This window comes from Rattus norvegicus, chromosome 3 (genome assembly GCF_036323735.1).
Source record: "Rattus norvegicus strain BN/NHsdMcwi chromosome 3, GRCr8, whole genome shotgun sequence".
In the NCBI taxonomy this organism is placed as follows: Eukaryota; Metazoa; Chordata; class Mammalia; order Rodentia; family Muridae; genus Rattus; species Rattus norvegicus.
In genome coordinates this window covers 67558233-67581118 of record NC_086021.1, presented here as the reverse complement: position 1 = coordinate 67581118, position 22886 = coordinate 67558233, and the positions used below count along the sequence as shown (strand labels likewise).

At 39.2% G+C, this 22886-nt stretch overlaps 1 protein-coding gene across 3 annotated transcripts in view; it reads left to right on the top strand.

The window, feature by feature from the left end:
• Positions 1–22886, top strand: part of Fap (fibroblast activation protein, alpha) — a 68874-nt gene that overhangs the window by 35153 nt on the left and 10835 nt on the right. For all 3 annotated transcript variants that reach the window (XM_039104226.2, XM_039104225.2, NM_138850.1), the window contains 9 exon segments: positions 1642–1746; positions 1845–1915; positions 4963–5016; positions 6711–6835; positions 10672–10719; positions 15733–15831; positions 16291–16360; positions 17125–17319; positions 22152–22206. In XM_039104226.2, the coding sequence (XP_038960154.1) occupies positions 1642–1746; positions 1845–1915; positions 4963–5016; positions 6711–6835; positions 10672–10719; positions 15733–15831; positions 16291–16360; positions 17125–17319; positions 22152–22206 (822 nt within the window).

Below are 22886 nucleotides of genomic sequence, written 5' to 3'. Positions count from 1 at the left end.
TCTCTCCATGCTGCCTTTTGTCTTTTCTTTTATTAGAACTGTGGTCCTTGGATCTAGAGTTAACGCTAATCTAGTAGGACCACACCTTCCATTTTTATCACAATTACATCTTTAAATTTTCCATCCAGGTGGAAATAAATTTGGAGAAAAATTAGTTGCCCAGTAAAAATATAAGAGATACATTGCATTTTAACAACACATGATCACAACATAAGAGAAAAAATTTTTATCAAAAAAATTTCCAGCTTTAGATCACGCTCAGATTTGATCATTAAATAATTCTATAGCAATTCTCCCTACAACCTGTTTGCTCAAAAATTGATCTCAGAAAAGATATTAAAAGGAACAATGTTTGTAGCTAGAAAATACTGGTGGGGGTGGGTGTTTATTGTTTGCTTCAGTTGTGAAATAACAGAACAGATTGGCCTACTGTTCCATGGGACGTAAACCAGATAGAGAGACCTGGTTTTAAGTTACTCCTGCATGATATAAAGGAGCTCTACTCTCATGAGATTTTCCTCAGGAAGGTGTCATCATTTCATCAGAGGACAACCTGTAAGAATAGCCATAAAGGTAGAGCAAGTCTTTGTGTGTGTGTGTGTGTGTGTGTGTGTGTGTGTGTGTGTGTGTGTGTGTGTGTGTGTGTGTGGTGTGTGTGTGTGTGTGTGTGTGTGTGTGTGTGTGTTTTTACAATGGAGACAAATTACAATATGGATGAAAATTTGGTATGAGGCATTTTCAGAATTTCAGTTGTCTGCTAGTTAGGATATTGAGTTGCCACTAGTTCTGTTCCAGGACACTGGAGTGACTGGTAGTTGAATGTAATTAGATGGTTCCCAGCAGAGAGTACCGAATTCCTCAAACTGAGGTTACAAGGCCTTTCTGTTTCCTGAGCTCAGAGCTAAGATCACCCTACTCCCTAACCGTGCCTCACTGTTCCTCTCAAGCATGCTACCAAAATCTGTGGCTTCCAGACCATCATATTTGAATCGTTCAAATGTCTTTATTAAGCTGTTGCCATTAGGAACTTAGCGTTAGACAATTCAAAAATCTAACATGCTTCTGGGGCTGGAGGGATGACTCAGTGGTTCAAAGAACTGGCTGCTCTTTTAGAGAACTGGGTTTAATCCCCACCATACACATGGTGGTCTACAACTGTCTGTAACTCCAGTTCCAGGGGACCTGACCACCTCACCCAGACGTACATACAGGCAAAAGACCAGTGCATAAAAAAATAATAATTAATAAATTATTTTTTTAAAAAGAATTATACTTTGATCAAATGCCCCATTTTAAAGTTTGGTTTGATTAAATGTCAACATTTGTTTATTAGTCCTGGAACTCAATTCCAAACCATATTACCTTAGGGCAGAAATTTATTAAATTAGATGTGGTAAAGCTTGGTCTCCAGGGTTGATAGGGTAGAGGTGTGAGATAGCAAACACCAGTCGGCACCTGTGAGCTCCTATTAGAGTCACTGGAACAGCCATCCTTTGAAAACCTGGAATTTCAGGAGTCGGTGACAGGTGATAGGAGAGGAGACTCACCATGAGTCTCCAAGCATCATATGTGACTTGCAAAAATACCTGTGGCTTTCATTCAGTTTGTCCTTTAGATATAACCTCTGTTCATTTCTTTCAGTTCTTTGTTTCCACACCAGCTTTTAGCCAGGATGCCGCTTCATACTACAAAATATTTAGCGACAAGGATGGTTACAAACATATTCACTACATCAAAGACACTGTGGTAAGTTCCTTCCAAGATTTCTCTCCTCAAAGATCATTCACTTGAGGTTGCTCAAGTGACGCTCAGCTTCGCACAACATAATGTTTGTCTTTTTATAGGAAAATGCTATTCAAATTACAAGTGGCAAGTGGGAGGCCATATATATATTCCGAGTAACACAGGATTCACTGTAAGTACCGCATGCAGCACGATGTACCATTTAGGTTTTAATTGGCACCCACCGATGGATGTACAAATAATGCACTGTACTGTCTACCCAGCCAAAAGAGGGAACATTCTGTTGTTCTTTGGTTACGTTCAAAGAGCTATGATTTCATGAAGAGCATGTATTCTTTAGTCACTCAACAGCAAGATTTCCTTTCTGAAAGAATTTTTTTATTAGGGACTTTTATGAAAAATCTAAAAATTCTCAGGGGTGGGTGACTGAGGCTTGAGCTCCATGAGCATGATGATGACAGTAAACTGTAGACTAGAAAGAAAAGACTACGCCACCTTTCTTGTGCGTCCTCAGGACCAAGGTTGACATGGGAGGGGCTCCGTTCCTATTTTTTAAGTGGATGAAAGGCAAGGGTAGATGTTTAGGAAAGATGTAATAGAATAATTATTATCATATGTGAGGGAGAAGAGAGAGGTGGGAAAGTGGACCAGGCTGCAGTGTTGAAAGGGGAGGCAGTGCTGGGAGCTTTGACAGCCTGGGAATGCTACAAGGGGCCATTGGAGGAAAAGACTGAGCAGTTAATTCACACACTATTTGAAAGGATGTGGGAAAGGCAAGAGACAGTGAAGACTGGAGTCCTGTGACATTAGTACAGACATAAATAAAACAGATACACTCGGGTTTTGAATATGAATTTCATACCAGAAATGCATTGCATTGTGTTGTCTCCTTTATAAGAAACTTGTTTATGACACTGAGGACACCTGGACAGCTAAGCCCTCCTGAGAATTAAAACAAACCTTGTTTACTCTAAACTTTTCACACTCTATTATGCTCTTCTTGAAGGAGAGAGAGAGAGAAAATAAAGACAGCTACTTTGAGATATTCAGATAAATTCACAGAGGAATGAAAGTTATGTCACCAAACTGGATTTTCCACTTCATAGCATATTAAGACAGAAAGGAGCACGCACCTGGCAGTCAGGTAGCAAGGTTGCTCTCCTGTGGTTTGTTCTGCAGCTCGGTGGATTAACATGGCCTATGACACGTTCAGCTCATCGAGCTCAGATGAGTTTCCTAGTATGCCAAGTTTATCTACTACTGGGCATGTAGAATACAATCAAAATGTGTTCTCAGTCATAAACAAACAACATAATTCTGAGAAGCCAGTAAGCAGTCATAGTGGAAAAGGAAAAGTGTAATATTAGTTTAAATAAGTCAGTTTTCCACCAATGGCTTATGCTCTAAGATCAAGAATCGACAAATGGGATCTCATAAAACTGCAAAGCTTCTGTAAGGCAAAGGACACTGTGGTTAGGACAAAACGGCAACCAACAGATTGGGAAAAGATCTTTACCAATCCTACAACAGATAGAGGCCTTATATCCAAAATATACAAAGAACTCAAGAAGTTAGACCGCAGGGAAACAAATAACCCTATTAAAAAATGGGGTTCAGAGCTAAACAAAGAATTCACAGCTGAGGAATGCCGAATGGCTGAGAAACACCTAAAGAAATGTTCAACATCTTTAGTCATAAGGGAAATGCAAATCAAAACAACCCTGAGATTTCACCTCACACCAGTGCGATTGGCTAAGATCAAAAACTCAGGTGACAGCAGATGCTGGCGAGGATGTGGAGAAAGAGGAACACTCCTCCATTGTTGGTGGGATTGCAGACTGGTAAAACCATTCTGGAAATCAGTCTGGAGGTTCCTCAGAAAATTGGACATTGAACTGCCTGAGGATCCAGCTATACCTCTCTTGGGCATATACCCAAAAGATGCCTCAACATATAAAAGAGACACGTGCTCCACTATGTTCATCGCAGCCTTATTTATAATAGCCAGAAAATGGAAAGAACCCAGATGCCCTTCAACAGAGGAATGGATACAGAAAATGTGGTACATCTACACAATGGAATATTACTCAGCTATCAAAAACAACGAGTTTATGAAATTCGTAGGCAAATGGTTGGAACTGGAAAATATCATCCTGAGTGAGCTAACCCAATCACAGAAAGACATACATGGTATGCACTCATTGATAAGTGGCTATTAGCCCAAATGCTTGAATTACCCTAGATCCCTAGAACAAACGAAACTCAAGACAGATGATCAAAATGTGAATGCTTCACTCCTTCTTTAAATGAGGAAAAAGAATACCCTTGGCAGGGAAGGGAGAGGCAAAGATTAAAACAGAGCCTGAAGGAACACCCATTCAGAGCCTGCCCCACATGTGGCCCATACATATACAGCCACCCAATTAGACAAGATGGATGAAGCAAAGAAGTGCAGACCGACAGGAGCCGGATGTAGATCGCTCCTGAGAGACACAGCCAGAATACAGCAAATACAGAGGCGAATGCCAGCAGCAAACCACTGAACTGAGAATAGGTCCCCTATTGAAGGAATCAGAGAAAGAATTGGAAGAGCTTGAAGGGGCTCGAGACCCCAAAAGTACAACAATGCCAAGCAACCAGAGCTTCCAGAGACTAAGCCACTACCTAAAGACTATACATGGACTGACCCTGGACTCTGACCCCATAGGTAGCAATGAATATCCTAGTAAGAGCACCAGTGGAAGGGGAAGCCCTGGGTCCTGCTAAGACTGAACCCCCAGTGAACTAGACTGTTGGGGGGAGGGCGGCAATGGGGGGAGGGTTGGGAGGGGAACAACCATAAGGAAGGGGAGGGGGGAGGGGGATGTTTGCCCGGATACCGGGAAAGGGAATAACACTCGAAATGTATATAAGAAATACTCAAGTTAATAAAAAAAAAAATAAAATAAATAAATAAGTCAGTTTTCATGGTTCTTACTCAATGAATCGGAAAAGGATACGTTAATCACAAAATCAGTACTGATCTCACTTTTGCCTTTCTCTCATGATCTGTAATTTATAGTAAATGCCCCAACACAATTATAGACAGTAGTAGTTCTTCTACACAAGTATTAATAGTTTCTTGAAATATATGTTTTTATCCATGTTACTTATTAATATTAGTGATGATACTTTTGTAATTTGATAATCAATAATTAATATTTTGTAAATTAATTTCAGGTTTTATTCTAGCAATGAATTTGAAGGTTACCCTGGAAGAAGAAACATCTACAGGTAATCCAGACCATTTCAAAATAGTATTGGTAGATAAACAAAGAGATAGATGACTAAAGTTGAATCATAACCCTTGGTAGATGTAGAATGTTACTTGAAGTGTGAAATGTCATAAAATCCACTTGTCAGTGAGAGTAAATAATTCAGAAAATGACATATACAAAATCAGCATAAAATCATATGCACCCAGAATATGAGCCAACTTATTCTGAAAAGAGTAATAAAGGAAATTCTTTATAGTGATATAAATAATAATTTTACATAATTATAGATACTTGAAAAGTTCAGAGTTAATTCAGGGCTCTTATTTATTTATTAACACGCACTTACTGAGCAGTGGCTGTGCCACACTGCTTTTACTCTTGTAGTGAGGACTTCACACTGTTTTTACTCTTGCAGTGAGCTTCCACTAGGGCTCACTTTGCTATAGACACTTGCATCCCTCTATTAGTTATCAATGTTCAATCCAACTGTCCTGCTGATGAGTGAAATAATAACCAAAAGACTGTTCTCTCTACATAGAAATAAAGACTGTGGTTAACATTGTTCATGCTCTGCTGTAAACCAAATAGCATCTTAACTGACCTGCACTGTAATTGCATTTCCTTTTAATATGCCAATATAATATTGGGGCTGAGATTTGAACATGGGTATGTTGTTCTCTGAACCATTACTGTTAACTCTCTTCTTCACATTTCCAAAAATCACACAAAAATTCCCACATGTAATCTGTAAGAAGAAAGAAAAAATATCCTCTTATTTACAGTCCTCAGTTCACACCCTGATACACACTTACCTTTCCATTGGGGATCCTCCTCTGCAGACAACAATAGCTCTAGAGTCCCTGTGTCATGCTCAAGGCTATCTCAGGAAGCTATAAGAGGAAGACTTTGGAGGTGGGAAAACTCACCCTGGCAGCCAGAATGGGCTCTGACACAGCCTGACCCTTGGCAGAGTACCATCCAGTATTTCCAAAAGGGGAATCTGGTGCAGTGTGGGATGAGATATACAGAAGCCTATTATTTATTAAAACTCATCACTCCATTCCAGGGCCACACAGAGGGTTCTGCTCATGTGAGTAGAGGAGTGTAGCTTGACCTAAATGAGACAGAGGAGGCAACCTCCCTAGACGGAGCTCCCAAAAGCCCATGTGCCCTGTTGAAAGAATGGAAAATGCAGAATGCATCTTCTTATTTCCAATTTGCTCATTACTAAAGTCCTTTTTCCAGATATAGAGAAGAAGAGGGATTCTTCTGCTAGAGTGTCTTGTATGTTTTGACTTGGAGTAGGGGAAGGAGAGAAAAAGAGAAGGGGGGAGGGAGGGAGGGAGGGATGGAGACAGAGACAGAGACAGAGAGAGACACAGAGAGATCTCTAACTATTTTAGAAGCATTTAATGGATATAAAAACACGGACTACCTCACTCCCATTGCAAGTGTTCTATAGCTCTCCCATTTCAGGAAAACCACAGAGGGCTTCTCCCTCAAAGCTTGTGCCTATTCAGGCAAAAATGGATCAAACATCAAGCTACATCAAAACACTGTGATTCCCCTCTACTTTAAATGATATTGGCAACAGAAAAAATAGAGTGGGTTTGATGTCAATATGTAAATTAGTCACTTTACATGGAGTAGTACATTTTGATAAATACAATCTCAAAATTTCAGCTTAGCTTTATTTTCATTCCCCTCTAGAATTAGCATTGGAAACTCTCCTCCGAGTAAGAAGTGTGTTACTTGCCATCTAAGGAAAGAAAGGTGCCAATATTACACAGCAAGTTTCAGCTACAAAGCCAAATACTATGCACTCATCTGCTACGGTAGGTGATGGACCTGACGTAAGCATGGCCATCCCCGTTGCCTCTGTCATCAGCCTTGTCACTCCATCAAATTACTTACAGTCTTTTCCTTTTCTGGGAACTTGTTATATATAAGAGTCTTATTGAATGCCCAAGACTTGTGGAAGGAAAAGAATAGGAAGGTGTTAGTCTCTCTTTTGCATTTGAGGAAACTGAGTGATCAGCTAAGGTGTATGCCTCTGTTAGGCGAGAGCTAGGGCTGCAGCAGAGCTGTCTGTCTCTAGTCCGCATCACTGAGGTGTTACATACAGACACTATCTACCAGATTAGCACAGAAGGAGAGATATCAAAACAGAATTGTTCTCTCTGAAAACGTTGTTGTTCTGCTTTGACCTTATTCGTGGGGAAAACATCAAGAGCCATGGCCAGAGACCTGAAGTCTATGCAATGAAGACAGATTATTCATCCAAACCTAGTTTCAATGAACGCAAAAAACAAATCTTTGTCATCCAATCCTTCCTTAAAAATCGGAAGATATTTTGAGTAACTCATTCAAATATTAACAAAGGAACCACGGTGGCACGACCCAGTAAGAATTTTCTGGTTGTTTAGACCGTGGTTTTATTCACAAATGATCTGCTATGCAGATTAGTTCATTTCGTGCACACGTTATCTTGAATAAATAATGAGGAATACAGGTTAAAATAAGGCTACAAACCAATGAAATCAGTGACACCTGGGGGGTCAGTAGAATCTCCAGTTCTATAATTATTGCCTTCTCACCCTAGTTAGCCCCAGTTAGAGTATGGGTAGCATACTGGGCAGGAAATTTAACAAAGTGTGCACCACCCTCCTATTTCTGATATCAACGACTCTGGCTCAGGTAGGTGACTTAGACAACAATGGAGCCGTTCATCCTTTGACCTCTCTACTCAGATGCAGAGGCCTCCTGTGGGTTTCCCATGACATGAACAAAGATTAAGGCCATCATGATATCACTTCCCTTAGTCCAGCAACCCGTCTCTAGAACTACGGCCACAACTCATTTGACTGTGTAGACATGAATAAGCATTTTAACCCGAATGCTCCCATCAATATGGCATAAGATGTCAGTTTGAAACAACACTTTCGTAAAATGTTTGGTCAGTGAAATCTTTGAAATGTCATGAGATTGTTGTTCGTGGCCATATGTGCTGACTGTGGTTATGGCATTTAAAGGTAAACATTAAATGTCCCTCCCAAGTTATATGCAACATTTCCCAACCCAAACTCTATATTTACGTAACATGTATCAAAAGCTTACATGTCAGGCATACAGCATCCTTGAACTAAGGATGCCTAGGCATCTGTTTATCTCTTTCTCTCCCCTGGAAGGCTGGGCGGGGCTGTTCTTTTTAGTCATTCTATTTGTGACTGTAAGAAGAGTGTCTAATAGAGTACACAGAGGCATTGCGAAGCTTCGAAAGAATTGCTGGCATCTAAAAGCTCTACCAAGATAGTTGTTTCTTGCTGTTCCATTGGCTGATAAAGGCACTAGGGTCACATTAACATACATGCATTTCTACTGCTACATACTCTATGTTTGAGTAATGCTATAGCTCTCTGGAAAAGCATGCTAACACATTTCATATCGCCTCGCTCTAGTGTCTACTTGAGGCTAAATGTTCCCTGAAGTATAGATAAGGAACCAAAGACTAAGCCCTCATCAAAAGTTGGTGGGAGAGTCCTTTCTAGAACTGGAATCGCCTGACTTTTCTACCACTCACCCTTCCTCGGCAGTATGGTAATTTCCCATTTAGCAAAAAATACACTGTGTGGGAAGCATCACATCGTCTGGTGTTTTTGAAGCTCCAGTAAAATGAGTCACTCCGCCATCATAGGAAAAACCTTGAAATCTTTCCCTTTAGGGGTAAGAGTAACGCCTCGTTATGTAACTTTCAAACTCTCCAAAGGACTGTTGAGCCCTGGAAGACAAGAATGCAGGTAAAAATCATATCCGTAACACAGATAGAACAAAAACAGTACAGAAATGAGAATTTTAGGGACCGATGCTGCATCTCTAGGGCCATGTCCTCATCCTGCTGTGTCATGGGCACTCTGTCGTTACTTTGTTTCTTAATTTAAGATAAGAAGAGATGCAGGTTTCCACTACTAAGAACATTTACCTATGAAAGCCCATATGGTGGATGTTAATAGATTAAAGCCTAGAGACTTAAACAGCCTTGTCTCCTTAGATTCTGGCCCCAAATGTGAAATGCATGTGTGCCCCTTTTGAAAACTTTGAGGAAACATTGACTCTGAGGAAAAGCTTTTCACTTGCAGTCTCTAAACACTCTCAAGTGTCCCAGACGGGCTGCTGGTTTCTGAGAAAGCCAAAGAAGGATCACTTTCTTCTATCCCCAGGTCATAATAAGAAGTAAGGCAGGAAATAAAAATATTAGCTTTATTATTTATAAAGGCTAGTTGGAAAATGTGGTGAAGGGAAGTTGTGTGCCTTCCAACATTGCAGCCCACAAGGACGTTTTTACAAACGTGGGTACCCTTATACTTGCAGGATTTGCCCATGGGGCTTGGCACTTAAAGCTCTAAGGAATAAATCAGAAGAATGTTTTCCACAGGGAGAAGGCTGCCAGGAGCAAGCCAGAAAGCCCCATTCATAAGCAGTTCTCCTTAGAACGCTGAGAAGTCCTTCTTCTGCTTTATTTGGGTCCAATGGCACAATTCTTGCAGGGCTCCCTGGAGGTAGAAGAAAATATTAGGAATGGCAAAAGCATCTATCCCAACCTCTATACATGTTGCCTTTTACTGCACTGAGTCCCTTGGTCAATGTACTCTTTAAAAGTAGTCTGGGTATTAGATTATTCTGTATTTTAGACGAGTAATGGCATTTGTTTATCTATGGACACCTCATCAAAACAGCCAGTTTCTGAACGTTGTGATACATTGTAGGCAGTGCCCTTCTGGATAGAGAGCAGCCATCTTGAGGACTAATTTATCAATCACTCATTACAAAAGGTGGTGGTAGCTGCCGACAGTTTACGTCCCAAGTCCTCAAGTCTGTGGAGGTTGATGTAGTAACAGACAGCACTGTGCTCCATGCTGGAGGATAAAATCCTATCTGTTGCCCCACTGTGACAATTCTTCAGACTCTCTAGCTTCTTAGCTAGAATCTCTGTGACAAACCCTACACCCCACCAGCCCTCATGACCCCATCCTTCCTTCTTTAATCCCTCAAGTAACATCTCAGTACCACCTTCCTCCTACCATAACTTACTAACCCCCGAAACATGACTTAAAATAGTGTATTGGAAAAGGAAGCCTTAGATAAAAATTTATCTGAGCATGTCATTGGATAAAAGATGTTAGCTTTTATCCACCAAAACAAACCGAACATTCGACAAATGAGACACAATCTAGGTACTGGTGAAGGTTACTTAAAAATAAACATACAGCTAGAACTTGTCCAGTGAGTGTGAGAACTTCCTAGAAGGCAGCCTGCAGCTTCTGAGGCCTTTGTGCATGGCTAATTAGGTTCTAACCATGAAGGTTCACTCCTGGAAAAGCTACGGTGCAGGTAAGGCTTCTCGCACTTCTGTTCTTTCATTGGGCTTTGACCTGATATGTGTGGTTTAAATGGAACTTAAAAGGCCTGCTTCTCTAAGGTAAAACAAAACAAAACAAAACAAAACAAAACAAAAACAAAAACAAAAACAAAAAAAAACAATAGTACATAAGGACAGCAAAGAGTTAAAAGATGTGTTTTTTGGCATGAGTCATAGATACTACACACAGTCCTGGCTGACAGTGAACTGTTATTCCTAACCGTAGTCACTTTCTTGTTTCTGTTCTGCCCACAGGCCCTGGCCTCCCGATTTCCACCCTCCATGATGGCCGCACAGACCAAGGTACTCTCTTGCATCTAGAATACTCTGAGTTCTCTATCATGAGCCCTTTCAGAGGGCAGGTTAGTTAGCCACCCTTGACGAGGTGAATCCTCGATACCATGTTGTTGTCATAAAGTTCATTATTCCTCAGTTTGAGATATTGTTTGCTTTAAACCCAACCACAAGTACTTCTTGGCAGTGGGGCCATGACATAACAGAAATCACACCATAGAGATCGAGTCTTTCATCCCCCCTGGCTTTCTAAAACCAGAGAAGATTAGAATCAGAATGAAAGCATATCCGTACATCTTCTTTCTCCTCAAAAAAGAATTCCTGCTTTTCTAGGAGGAGGGTTTATTTTTTTTCTTTTTATCACCCCACACTGGCAAAAAATTCTAGACATGGCTTCTTACCTCTTGGATTCGGTTGGGAGCAGAGGGTGATTATCATTCCAGCTCTTTTGTTTGTTTTGCATTGACAACTGTATCACATTGTTGCCATGTATGAACGCCCTGGAATTTCCGGATACCTTGTTCCACTTTTGACTGTTGTCTTCATAGCTCGCCTCTACCTTGAATTTGCAACAGTGCCTAAAATGGTTTACACTTCAAAGATGGCCATTTTTGCTCTGATCAGAGTAATCCGAGTATTTAATTTTCTTGTGTTTTTCCTGCTGGTTCCGCATTATCCTCTGATTGGCCATTAAACAACACAAGCAGATTGGAGTTGCTGGAGAACAGGAGTGGTGTGGGTTAAGGGAATGCTTCCTGCCTTCAGCACTGAGGTCTACAGCTGTCCCTGGACAGTTGGCTAACACATCGGGACACTACTTGGGGATTAGTTTTGTGTCAGTTTAATGGATCCAGAGTAGGTGAAAATGAAGTCATGAAGAAAAGGCCACAGACTCTGTCTAGGGCCAGGATTCTGAAGTAGGACAGTGGATTTAGTTTCATTTTGAAGTTGTTTTAACCTTGATTCTAATAGGAAGTGCCCTGAAAAATAGGTTAAGTTTGTTCATAAGACATATTCAACACTGAGAGGACATTTCAAAGCAACACTACTTTCAAGTCCTGAATTTCTGTTTTAATAGAATCTCCATAGATATTTAAAGTTCATTTTATCACCACTCTGAAATATAACTCAACTTCCTTTCCCCCATAACATGAATTTCTATATCCTAGAATTTTTTTCTTGATGTTCTTATTATATTCCAGGCAGATACTAATCTTTTTAATGCTTTTGAAGTTTTATTACACCACTCTCCGTGTACATCATATATATTTTTATATTTTCTAATTCAAGAAATGACTCAAATTCCTTTAGAGAACAGATCCACCAACTTGTCTAATGAAACAGTATTCGTTTACACTGCATTTGATATTTTTCTCATTCTTCCAATCAAATCTCTGGGAAGAAGGCAGCTTGAGGGTATCTGGGTCTTTGTGGTTGGAAGGCACAATGGCAGGGGTTTGCCTGCAGTCAGGGAAGAGAAATAATACAAGAATGAGACAAAGTAGATCAGTCTCTCAGTAACTTACTTCTTGAAAGCCTCTACCTCCTAAAGGTTCTAGAACCTTCCAAAAACAGTGCCAGCAACTGGAAAGCAAGCACCCAAACACAGGAGCCTAATGGGAAACATTCATATTTAAACCATACCATATGCTTACCACAAATATAAATTCTTAGGTCTTCCAATCAGGTAGATTTTAAATTGTGCTTGGCAATCTATACTCTTGATAAAGATCTAACTTTATCTAGTTATTTTATATCAAATGCTGTGCATTATGTTTCTTTTAAGTTGTTTTTAAACCCACTGTCCTTTTCATTTGCTGTCACCAATCTTCACTCAGCAAATATTTTTTTGAGCATTTACTAAATTAGGCCATCCATTGTAGTACTATTTCTCTAAAACGATGGAGACCAGATTGGGTATTTATTCCTACCCTTGAAGAGATTAGAGATTACTGGGTGATGCAAATGTATGAGCAGGCAACAATGAGAAAATGAAATTCAGTGCTAAGAGAAAGGAAATACAGGATATACAGGAAACAGAAAGGCACACAGGGAAAGCCCCTATCTGGGTTATGTCAGGTAAGAAATGTATCCTAATGGCATTCTTCAAACCTGAGATTCTTGGATAGGAAAGAAATTGATACTATTCAGATGACTGGCTTGGTTGGTGGACTGAAATGGTTGCTTTTACTCACAAAGTACTCACTGTAGAGAACAGAACTTTGAGGAGATGGTGACATTTGTTTAACATACTGATAGGATATTTGGATGGAACTCGTTGGCCTACAGTGACCCGGTTTGGGGATCTGAATGTCAAAATAGCAGTTGTACTGAAGATTACCATCAAGATGCTGTTAACTTATGGACAACTTGGTATCAATGGCCTTAGAAGTGAATGAGATGGTAAATTTAAAAAGTGAGCACTTTTTAGAGCAGGTTCTAGAAGACAGGGGTGGAGGCGACAAGATTAAAGCAAGGTAGGACCTGCGTAGGAAATTAATGGGAGTTTGTTTGTTTTGACAAAGCCACCAGTACTTCTAGTGCATTTGTCTGTGAAGAGAGAAGAAAGGTTGGCTACTAGCTGGGAATAGATACTGTTCTGTAAGACGATACATATTTGTTGAACGTTGACTGAAGAAATTATGAGGCTGAACAAGATTGCAGAATGCTAGGTGTAGAACATAACACACATCTGCAATACCAACACTGAGAAGTAGAAAAAGGGCATCAGAAGATGAAGACTAGTCTGGCTATATACATATCCTGTACTGTCCAAGCCCCAAGAGATAGAATAAGAAAGTCCCTGAAAGGTGGGAGGAGATAGGGTTCAGAAATACATGAAGAGATTAATCTCCTATGGTGGGAAAGGATGAGGAGACAATGGTGGTTTCATGAAAGTTCGAAAGCCCTAAAGAAAACAGTATGTTTCATTTCCATGCAAAGAAGAGAATCATTTGAAAGCAGTGGATTATGCTTGAACCAGATACTATGGAAACCCAGAAGAGTTGGCACTTAATATTGAGGGCCCGTCTGAAGCTCAGTTGCTTTGGGCATTACAGGTCCTCATTAAACTAAGCAACCGTATGACCTCACTTATCAGTTTCACCACAGATTCTTTACAAAATTTAATTAATATGAAATACATCACTTTAGTAGGACTTAAACAAAAACTGAATATAAGACCAATAACTTTTAAAGTTCAGTTGAGATTTGTCATAATAAGGTATGTATGAACATATGGACTATGTGCTTCATATCTTTTACCAGACCCTCAGTAGGGGAGCAGTGAGACTAGAAAGATTAGCAAAGGGAAGAAAGTATATGGTGAACCATATCACCCCTTACAACATGACAACTTCTAAAGCACAGCTCCACAGAAAAGTCCAGTTGCCACCTCTCTTACCATAGCTCTAGGAAGTTCTACTTGTACTTTAAGAAGTAGGGCAACTTTGTGCTCTCTCTTCCGGAGAACAGAACTACAGAGGCATTGATTAGGTTTTTCAAGCAAGCCTGGTACTTCGTTCAGTCATAAAACTTGAAGGTTCATTAATTAGCAAGAGAATAGCCATAAAGTTAAAAATCGTACAACATGATAACACCTTCCATTTCCAGTTTATGTGGTCAGGTAACAAGAATATCAATCATGGGTCCATTACCACGCTCTACATTCTGACCTCTGACAGGATTCATTTCTGAGGGAACGCCACATACAGACTCCACACGAGGGCAGGCAGTAGCTAGATTTCACTTAGATGTGTGCGTTTGATTTTTGTGAGTCCTAACGTGTAGTGTGTCACGCGTATTTCTTTTCTGATGGGTTACCCAAAGCTAACGTGAAACTTATTATGTCTTTTGTATAAATCATATCCAAAGCTTTCCTACGTGTGCTAAGATTAAATATAACACATTTTGGAGCAAAATGCCATGAGCATATGAAAACAGAGCTCTCTGGGAAGTGGTTTGGCAAACAGAGTAGTTATAAGTCTCCAGTTCACTGTCTTCAGTGACCGCTTTTCAAAGAGATGAATGTAAACAAAATCTTCAGGATTTATTTTGTAGCAATTACCATATCTCACAAGTCATCTACTTCTCCCTTTCACAGAAAAAAAAAAGATCTAACTCTACATATTGTATGAAAGACTAATTTTTTTCATGAAGATGTTAGTATCAAATTAAAACTTATTTCAAAGAGCTTTCTTAATATAAACCCATTTACATGTATTGCCAATCTATAACACTCAGTGGATCAACTGATTTATTCAGTTTGAAACATTGAAAGTGTGAAATATCGCTGAGCTCCGTATCAAGAGTAGCTTTTGTTTTGTTCTGAGGGAGGGTCTTAGACTTTCAACTGGGCTAATCTTGAGTTCACAATGTAAAGCAAGCTGGTCTTGAACTTGCGAAGTTCCTTCCTTCTCAATCTCCAAGGACCGGAATTTTAGGCAGGAGCCACCACTCCTTACTGTGAACAGCAGCTTTTAGATTTTTTTTTCAGACACGAGGCACAATACTGTGTGTCTAGGTTAATCCGATATAACAAGGAAAGGTCAAGATACGAATATAAAAATCTCAGAAGCAATATTTAACTCCTCATCCTGAAACACTTAGGCTTGCAGTTGTGTTACCCTTTCCCTGAGAGGGGTCAATTATCCAGAGGCTGAATTTCTCCCTTTTGCTCAACTCTTAAAGAAATGTCACCTATTCAGCCTCATGGCTTCAAAATGAAAAACTGCAGTCAGATAGGGGACAAGATGGTCAAATAAGCATTGTAGCTTAAAATGCTAAAGGTGTTAGGGGCTATGAGGACACTGGTCAGATGTGAAGTCCTCACACTCCGGCATCTCTACTGCTGGCCGCATCATGACTGCCACTGAGAAGGACCATAACAGACCCTTATTCAGTCACATCGTTGTCACCCGTACAAGCCAAAGGAATTTCATGAAAGAAATTATTTATGTAAAATTATTTATTTATTAGTATGAACTGAAGATGAACATTATATTCTTTTTTTTTTTTACAAAGAAATACAAGTATTAGAAGAGAACAAAGAACTGGAGAACGCTCTGAGAAACATCCAGCTGCCTGCAGTGGAAATTAAGAAGCTTGAAGACGGTGGAATGAGTAAGATATTCTAAAAACGTCTCACTTACAGATGTGAAGGTGAACACTTGGCTTGCCTAAAACAAATTACTGAGTTAACGTCATAGTCCAAGCCATATGATGTAAGCTCTCATTTAAAATAACCTTTCCCTGACAATATTCAGTTTTGTTAAACATTTTACTGTGATTATAAATACAGTTGAACGTCTACTTTTCCATAGCTCCCTCTCTACATTGACATTTTTTAAAAAAAAAGAGAGATTATCTAATTTTAATTTTAGAATAGATGCTTGTAGAGCAAGCAAGTATTTTGAGGATTTATAGTCATTTGCAAATTAGACCTGAACGAGGTAATAGGGTCTGTTGAAAATACGTTCTTAGTCCTTAATGATTTCCTGGGTTGCTTTTGTAGTGCACAGTGTTAAAGAAAATAACATGCATGTGATGGAGTAATTATTTTCCCTTTTTCTGTTTTCAAAGCTTTCTGGTACAAGATGATTCTTCCTCCTCAGTTTGACAGATCAAAGAAGTACCCTCTGCTAATTCAAGTGTATGTAATATTTTGTGTAGTGTAAAAGCTATTTACTGAAAATATGTTGGATGGAACACACATTTATGAAATAGAATGAACCATTCTCCTTGGTAACAGTTCCTATTGATGCTGTTTTTATATATTCCCCCAACTAATCAGAGTAAATAAAATATGGCTATTTAAAATAGATCAAGGAAGTTTTGAGATTTGAGATGGACTTGCCTGCGTTTGCTGTGCTGAATTTCCTTGGGATGGCAAATTGCCGAATGTGTCAGAATACCTTTGAGATAGAGAGATTGCAGCCAAAAAAAAATAGTGTAAATCATCTTAACATCTTATGTAATTGAGTTAGAAACGAAATAAAGGAATGGAATACATTTAGTGGAATCACACCCAAAATCAGGGCTGACCTACACACAATTTGCTTAAAACACCATGCATTTTTTTTAGTATATCTTATGTCTGCTTTTAGCAAGTGGCAGGTGGCAGAAATGACGAAAAACCCACACATATTCCTTGAAATGCCAACCCTAGATGTATCCGTTTTGGGGAATAGGAGAGGCTGTGTCCCAAAACAACTTCCTTGTAGCAAACCTCTGGGAAAAGCCTGGTCTCTTCTTGATTTAGAACCAGTTCTAATGTTATTGATATTGAAATTTTTATCACATAGTGGGACTGGGAACTGTTGAAATCCATGCTAGGCTGCTGAGAAAAATGGATTTTATTTTTTTTAAATAATCAATTTTTTATTTTTAAATTAATTAATTTTTATTTTCCTTTAGGTATGGTGGTCCCTGCAGCCAGAGTGTAAAGTCTGTATTCTCTGTTAATTGGATAACTTATCTTGCAAGTAAGGAGGGGATAGTCGTTGCCTTGGTAGATGGCCGGGGCACTGCTTTCCAAGGTGACAAATTCCTGCATGCCGTGTATCGAAAGCTGGGTGTGTATGAAGTTGAGGACCAGCTCACAGCTGTCAGGTGAGCACCTTTTCAATAAACTGTCCACACACAACAAGTGTGGCATCACTACCTTAGATCCTACAGGTGCCCCTGAATATGGTGGGTGTATCCTGCCACCGAGCCCTACTTTCAGTCATGTTTACTGTCCCTAATGACTTCATTCTTTTTTTGCTCTGACTCACTGACTTGGTAGAAAATTATTATTAGTTTTAAAGGGATCTTTTGGGTCAAATATTGGGAAAGTTGTTCATGGAAAGGGGCTGATAATGGTGAAGAAAAATGTTTGGTAGAGCCAAGACTTTACAACCGAACTTTTATTGATTACCATGGCCCACAATTGAAAAACGAAAAGAAAAATGATTATGTAACTTTAGTGATGGCCTTCAATAAATCGAATAGCTTAATGTAGTCAATTGTCAGTCTTCCTCTTCAGAATTGGTTCAGGTTGTCTTCGGCACGGCATGTCCTAGGTGCTGGAAGTTGATTTGTGAATAATCTTGCTGTCATATTTTACCATGCTACCATAAGAACAGATGCCTATGTTCCTTTTGTCAAAAGGATCCTGCTTTCATATAATGGATGAAATATTCTGAAAACATTTAGAAGGAAGGCAGATCTAATTTCTTTTTTTTTTCCCAGCTATATTTCTAACCAGAGTTAACGGACCCATCATCTTGTTGGGATCTAAAACAATGTTGTCAATAAAACTCTACTGCACTAGGGACAGTATACACGGTTGCCCCAGACTCCTATTCCTATAGAGTGAGGAGGTGAAGCCAGTGAATCCGAGTTTACCAGTCTGAATGCTAAAGGCTTGCTGACTGGTTGCATTGTAACTATAGATGATTTTGCACATGTAACAGCTAAAGGCAACAAAGATCAATTTTAAATAAAACTTAGTACAATATCTCTTATCCCCCTCAGTGTCATTGATCTTAGCAATACTGATCAACATATACAAAAGAGATTTAATTTAACACATATGGAAAAGGTCCAGACAGCATGTGTAAGGGATATTGTTTATTATATTTCTGACTCTAGTCAAAGCAGAAACATTTAGATTCATATGTAACTGATTTTAGGACTAGAAAGGCAGTCATGACTCATACACTCTGATGTTTATTTCATTTAGTGAGTGGCCACTTACCCACAGACACAATGTGTTCAAGTGGAGCAGTGAATTTTAATAAAAGACAATAAATTAATGACTACATTGTTATGCAACATCGAAACTTATAATTAATCCCTCACTTCTCGGAGGCTACGTGATCTTTGCTGATCCAGACTTGATATTTTTGCTATCAATTTATTTGGAAGAATTTTGTCCAGTGAAGAAATGATTTAAGATGAACTCCACTGGGGCAACAGAGGATTTTGTATTCTGTTTTTGTTTTTGTTTCGGCTGTGTTAGAAGGCAAGTCTAGGACCTTGTAAGTGTTAAGCAACCACTTAACCTACTGAGCTAAATTCTCTGCTTAGTTTTTCTGGACTTTGATGTGTCCAGTGAAGAGTAGAACACATTCGTCAGCCTTGCAGCTTTAAGTCTTTGGGTGTTTTGCTAGAGGTACAACTTGGGTCTTGTCTGTTCATACTTAAACTATAAAAACACCAAGGAAATATAAACCAAAGATGTTGCAAGAGCTTGTAGATAAAAAATTATAAATCATGTCTTTAAATGTCTTCTAAGGTTGATAGAACTATAGGGCAGTTTGTTTTATCTTTGGCTTAAAACAATCATAATTATACAGCCTACTAACAATAAACTATGTCATGCCATTTAAACCACTGATTTACCATCACAAATAATGAATTCTTAATTTACTCTGTTGAATGAAGTAAAAGTATAGATCTGAAGCCCATGTAAGGACCTTAACGAAAATTGTTATTTCTGGCCTTAAATCCTATCTTGTATCAATTTTGCAGTAACACTAACTTGTCTTTGGTACTTGCTTGCAGATGTAACAGAGGTAATAACTGGTGGCCATTACTTTCCCTGAACCTTTATTTTCTAGTATGTTATCTGGAGAATGCTTTCCTGATGTAGGGCAAGCATACCCACGTGCTCAGCCACTTAACAGTGCATGCCACGTTTCATTGTGTGTCACCATATTACATTCCGTACAAAGCAGTGCAAACTGGCAGCCCTTGTTTTCCATGCATTTAAAATCTAAGGGTGCTTTAAGGGGAGGCATTACTGTTAGATGGGATTTTTAACATGCCTCTTGTAGAGCAAAGGTCACAGAGTGGCTGCAAGGCCCATTCAAGCAACACATGCGACGGTGCAGAGTCCCTCGGCTGGCCCTAGCTTTGTTTGAAATCTCTGTTACATGGACATGTAAAAGAGACCTAAGGATCCAGCTCTTCCCGAAAGGAAAGGCTAAAAAGGAAAAAAAATAGGATGATATCGAGAATGATTCAACTCCCTGTCTCCCAACTTGACCTTTTAGGAATCAGATAGCAAACACCTAACCTGAAGACTGTCACTCTCGAATCAACCCAGAAATGAAATTGTTTTCCCTGAATCTCTTAAAATTTTTTATATAGGTGATTTTCTATGTGTCAACAGAAAACTGTGTGTGTGAGTTTGAAACAGCAGTAAGTACTGGTCAAGCCAAGCTAATAAATGCAAACCAAGTGGAAAACAGAGGAATAGGAGACCAATATCACCTTATAGCCCGCCCGTGCATGAGAATCTCATAAGGAACAGATGGTAGCAAGTTCACAAGCGCTGGAGGAACGGGAACACGGTTTCTTCAGGCTTCTTGGAAAATGCCACATTTTAGACAATCACAAATTTTCAGAGATTATCAGCTCCACTCATTTGGAGTATAGTCAGCATTTTATATAGTCCCGAAGTCTTAATTTTATGTGATTTAAGGGTTAATGATGAAAAATTTTAAGAGAAAAAATATATATTATCATTCTTAATAGTGTCAAAAAGAAAACTCAAATAGCGTAATCAGTTAGTAGGATTCAAGATGATCTTAACCCAGAGTCATTTGTTTTAAAATGGGAAGGATATATGAAGTTCAGTTTAACCTCTGATATTTAAAAAAAAAAATACCTTTTTCACGTATTACTTTACTGTGTTGATTAAACCATATTATCAGTAGTTTCTGATAACTCACCTTCCAGGAAGCTTTCCAGATTTTGAGGATGAAGTTTATAGAGCCTTGTTGATCTCAGAAGGCTTGTTTTATCTAGCTAACCTTTAACCTAGTCCTGCCACGTTAAGTGTTAATGTGTCGTTTCCATGTTAACCACTAAACTATCATTTCCTGCAAATGTCATCCTTTCAGAATAAACCTAGCCAGGGAGCCGATAAGAATTTCCTGTTTCTGTGCATCACCTGTTATTTGCTTTGTGCCCCAGATGTAAGGCAGTATGATTGTTAGCTTCTAGGAGATCATAAAATCATGACCGATTTTATGGCTCAGAACTGTCTTCCAACACCAGTAGTGAGACTATCTTTTAACAAGAAAGCGAACCTCCTCGTCTCCCATTTTGATTTTGAAATGTGTGGGAGAATGGCCGAAGGGCCACGTTCTCGGCACGTTTGCTCGCTTTCCCTTGATCTGCTTCCACACAGGTAGCAATTTTCCATTTGCTACTCCGTTTCTTCCCTGTACACTCAGTGTCCTTCAGAATTCGTGTCGGGTAAGCTGTGACTAACGGGGCCTCTTCCCATCTGTTTGTCCCGGGCATTTGCCCAACTCCTCAATGCGTCAGAAACGTGCATGCTGAGTCGATGCAATGAGCGAAATGGTTGCTATAAAATCCCTTTAAGTAATTCTACAGAGCTGGCAAAAAGGGCTCAGAGGTAGAGCATTAGTATAGTAAACCTAAGGACCTGGGTTCAATTCCCAGAACAACAAAAGAAAAGAAGAAATTCCATTATTCCACTAACAAAAGAGACACGCATGTTCTACTTCCAGAAAACTGACAAGAAAGGCATAAACAGAAAGCAGAGGCCACACCAATGTGTTTTGGGGGCCACGCCTCCCTGGGTCCCTCCCTTCCATCTCCCTAATGTGGTGTTCTCCAGGGCCCACTCACTCAGTCACCCCTTCTTTCTTGCTTCTGATCCCTATAAAGTTTTCTTGGGGCTCTTAACCCACTCTCCCAGTGAGTCTCATTTTCTCTAGAATACTAGAGAATTGAGGTATAAACGAACGGCAAACATTGCTTTGGAAGCTTCCCGGGAGTCTTAAAGGTTGTTTTTATTATAGTCTGTTATTCCTAAAGAAATAAATTGTTTTGAAAACGTTTTAGAAATGTGATGGAGCTGAGCAAATCGTTTCAACATTTTTTTAAAAGGATACATGTAGATATAGTTAGTTGTTCATACCATAGTAAATTGGGGAGGGGGGCTCCTATTTATGAACAGCAAGAATAGATTTTTCATTGAATAGGACCTAGAATCAAAATGATGGTTATCAACAACTATGCAAATAAAGTGATACAAATTTAATAAAAATTGAATGGGCAGTGAAACAAAAACCCTTTCCAAGGCCCAAGGATTTAGAAATTTGGTACTAGTAGTGATGCCACTGTATTCTAACGAGGTAATCTGGGGACAGGCTTTGCTAACTGACAAGATTCAAACACTGGGCCTGAGGACACTGGGATCACTAAGGATGAAGAGTGGAGTCTAAGATGAGCCTTTTATCCTCTGCAGAAAACACGACACTATTATTTTAGCTGTTTGTAAATCCAGCCTTATTATGCATTTGTCTAAACAAAGAGATGAAGCGTTTCTATTAAAGCTTTGGATTAAATATGCTTGTGTAATGAAGTAAATGTCATGTGTACACAATTAAAATTCTAAAAATTTGTTTCTTTCACTTCAGAAAATTCATAGAAATGGGTTTCATTGATGAAGGAAGAATAGCCATATGGGGATGGGTGAGTTGTTTTATGTGTTCTCTGCCTGTTACTCAGTTCGGCAATCCTCATTTTCGAAAAGTGTTCGCTCAGAAGGGTTTTTTTTTTTTTTTTCACGAAATGTCAATGTTGCAACATAATTTAATCTGTCAATAGAAACAGTCAATTTGGATAATATCAGCTTTGAAGTGGTGGTTTTAAGTGTTTGTTCCTTTTTTTCCTGATTTAATTTTCTTCTTTGTGTAGCAAATGAATCCATAATTGACACATTTCACTTGGTTTTTAATACTAAAGTATAGCGTATTGAAACACACTATGCCCTTCAAAGGCTTGCTTACCTCTCTGATTTTGGATTTAATATTTATTTTATGTTTTGTATTTCATTTCCATAAAAATCTGAGCTAAGGGTTGACATGATAGGAACTTTTGGTATGAAAGTTGCTTACTATTTATCTGGAGCAGTGTGAACCTAACAGAGCTGTTAGGCGTTTTTGTTTTTGGGGAAAACCAAAGTATCCCTGGAGACCCAATGTGAGTTGAGTATAATTTGAAAGGAAGCATTATTTGGCTCCCTACCTGTTGGTCATGGACATGACACTCCCCCACCTGTCAGGGTTTATTAACAATAAACTCAGAAATGAGTGGCAGAAGTTATTCACTATAGGCAATGAAGTCATTAGTCACTCTAGAGAAATATTGGG